Source organism: Aphanomyces invadans (assembly GCF_000520115.1).
Source record: "Aphanomyces invadans strain NJM9701 unplaced genomic scaffold supercont1.3, whole genome shotgun sequence".
NCBI lineage: Eukaryota > Oomycota > Saprolegniomycetes > Saprolegniales > Verrucalvaceae > Aphanomyces > Aphanomyces invadans.
Genome location: NW_008580148.1, coordinates 2,647,026 through 2,650,306, shown reverse-complemented (window position 1 = coordinate 2,650,306; position 3,281 = coordinate 2,647,026). Strand labels below are relative to the sequence as shown.

The window sequence follows — 3,281 nt, the reverse complement described above, 5'->3', positions numbered from 1 at the left end:
AGATAGTACTGTATGCGAAAATGCTCGCGCCTTAGGCGAAATGAAGTGTGCAGTCAGTACCCTAATATGTGCAATCCACATTCCTTGAATGACAGTGAGAGTCTCCAGCGATTCACATGCCGAATCCGAGGCAAGGAAGTGAGAACAAAAAATTCTTTAGTAGCAGTAGTTGTTGCAGCTTTTCCTGTCGTTCGGTCAAGAACGACGATAACGTGAATGGAATCTGAAGACTTCGACGAATGGGACATCGAATCGCGCACCGGAGGACCGTCGTGAGTGATGTCGCGGAGCCCGCGTGGCGGGGAGTGGTTCGAGTCACCGCGTGGACGACAACCGCGAATTGCAGCCAGATGGCAGAGACATGAGCCGTGGAAAGTACCGGTGCCAGTTTGAGTTACCGCGTCCAGTGCGCAGGCAGATAGGGCGGCGGTGGAACTGGTGGCTGGTGCGGCCGAAATCACATCAACGCCGGCTTCGGAGCCGGCTCGTACGGCCCACGAACGCCAATTGCAGCTGAGGCAGCAGAAGAGCGTGGCGATCAAAACATGGGCACAAGTGACCTGATGGTCTACAACGCGTCAGTCATTCCGCAGGTGCCAAAGTTTAAAGGCTCGACAAAGGCGAACGCCTACAATTCATGAGAGAATACAACCAGTACCTGGAGGATCGATTATGTGTTTGAACGGATTATATCCCTGAAGGTATCCCTGTTCGACTCTGGGTCGGGCACGTCTGTGGCCTCAAAGGTTCTGGCCTCGGCACTGTTGGCAGACGGAGCTAATGTGATGGCACGCGACGCGATGCGACCGACGGAGCTAGCATCATATAACGCTGAAGCTCAGACAATCACCTGCACGCAAATGATGAAACTCAGGTCCATGGAGTTTCAGACGTCCCATGGATTACTGGTTCTTTGCGCACTGGACCTGTAGGTTGACTACAACGTGAAAGACAGGGCCGAGACCTTCGCCGGACGGCCCGTAATGAATGCTTTGGGGTGTTATGCCGACGGGGTGCTCGTAGCGGCAACAAAGCAAGCCATCATCTGGATCCTGGACGCTAGTTGCGTTTGCCAAGATGGATTACCCGTGATCCTAGCTGCCATTCGTTACGCCAGGTCGGTGCCGTGCATTGGCGGCTGGGCCCGACTGCGGTGGGCAGCTCCGTGCGGCTTTGTGTGTCGTTGAGAACATGAAGAAACCTTAGACAGAAAGGCCATGTTCAGCATGAAGATCCTATGGGAACTGACTAGCCATCTGATTGGACGGTTGTCGAGGGGATTTATATTGGGTTTTCCTATAGGATGGATTAGCCAGTTGGCTAACCCAGACAGTCTTGCATTTGCTTCCGAGCGCTCAATGTATACCACAAGCTTGCCCGGGAGCCCACTGCTCCCCCATCACTGTGTTCAATTTTTGGTGTACCTGAGTGCCCGGGAGACGCCACAACGCTCTAGATCCAAAGCCAGAGCAGAAGACGACCATGGTGTCGCCTCATTTAGGCGGGGCTGCATGACGACGGGGACGAAGAAGAACGTCTCCCTCCAGTCCGCGACGCCATTACCGTGATCGTTCGACTTGGCTGCGCAGCCGAGCGCGAGGAGGCTGTCTGGGAAGTCCTCGCCGCGAAGCTGGTGCGGGGATAACAAGGCCTCTCTGCCTTGTCGCTTGAGTAGCTGCGTCGGCTGCTCAAGGAGAACACGGATATGTTCCGATTGGAATTGAGCACTGATCCACCTATCAATGCGGAACACCAGGAGGTTCGCGCCAGTGGGATGCGACACCTGTGAAGTGTGGACTGTGCGGTACCTCCCTCTCCACATGGAGTACCTCAAGCGACAACTCGGTGAGCTCGAACCCGCCGGACTCGTCTACCAAAGCAACGGTCGTGGTGAGCGTGAGACCCGCGCGTTGTCCCCGAGAAGGACACCGGCGACTTCCGAATGACGATTGTCGCTCGGTGAATGCCTGTACGTAAGGTATGCCGTAGCCTATGCTTAACCTCGACGCGGCCCTGGCGATGCTGGCTGGCACGTCCGTGTACTTCAACCTCAATTGGATGAAGAGGTATTGGCAGCTGCCATGACACCAGAACAGCCAAGAGATCTTTTTGTTCATGACCATCACGGGGAACTACAACCCCACGAGTGTTATCATAGGTTGTACCGACGTCGTAGTCTTCTACCCGGCGGCGATAAACCAAATGTTCGCGAGTCTGCTATTTCACGGAGTCCTCGGCTGTTAGGACGATTTGCTCGGATATGCGTCGTCCAACGTCCCACTGTTTGGTCTGTTGACCTACAGTTGGTCCTCGGTATTTTCAAGTCCTGTGGCCTCAAACTACACCCCAAGAACTGCGAGATCTCGTGAGGCGTGTAGAGTGGCGTGGCAAAATGATTTCGGCAGACGGGATTACACACACATCGAAGCGAGTACAAGACCTGTGCGATATGGCAGCCCACGACACAGCCGCTGAGTTACAGCAGCTCGTGTGTGCCGTCAATTCGATGCGTGCGTCCATGCCCGAGTACGCCAAGCTGGCGGCACCACTGCTACGGCTGTTGGACGTTGCCGTCTTGGCGGCATATTGTGCGCGACGGAAGTTGGCAGTGGCGAGGACCCTTTGGTCAACATCAGATGGGCCGACGACCGTGTGCCATGTTTCGACGTCGTCAAAGATACTTTGCGCCGCATGGCCACCTGGACCCATCGTATCTCTGACAAGATGGGCTGCCCATATACCGACGCCATCGCCGGCTTTTGCGGTGTTGTAGCCCTCAGATCTCCGTTACCGACCTTGGCCTAGAAACGACTGACCTACGCCACGAACAGCTCGCGCTCCTAGTGGTGCGTTCCGCGGGACCAGCGTGCGCTAACCCATGGTGGAGAAGGAGGGTGTCTGCCATTGTCGAGGATTGCAAGCGCGTCGAGGACCTGCTGTTGTGTTGCGGTGGTGTCTGTCTGTTCTTGGGCCGCCGGATATTGGTGGACATATTCCACCTCGGTGGTGGCGGCGCAAACATACTGGCTGGAAGAGCCAAAAGCGGCGTGGTCAGCTGGCAAACGCCCAGCTAATTCGCCGGCTGTTGATTCAAGGCAGACTGAACAATTGGCACGGTGTCTGACCACTCATTCGCTCGCAACTTCAACTCGCTGGATAAGGCGCGCACCATGCGTATGACGCGACAGTTCGCCACCCCCACTGTCCTATTCGCTCAAGGACAGAGGGGGTTTCGAAGTTATGGTAGGCACCGAACGTTCGACGCAGCTCCTACATCACTC

General features: G+C 55.7%; 1 protein-coding gene across 1 annotated transcript; it reads left to right on the top strand.

Moving 5' to 3' along the window:
* Window positions 1–983: 983 nt before the first annotated feature.
* Window positions 984–2,244, top strand: H310_02440 (hypothetical protein; the record flags this gene model as incomplete). The annotated part of the gene is made up of 5 exons (XM_008865947.1): window positions 984–1,175; window positions 1,502–1,633; window positions 1,676–1,759; window positions 1,990–2,066; window positions 2,097–2,244. 5 exons carry the CDS (start codon window positions 984–986, stop codon window positions 2,242–2,244), a joined length of 633 nt encoding a protein of 210 aa, XP_008864169.1.
* Between the last annotated feature and the right edge of the window lie 1,037 nt (window positions 2,245–3,281).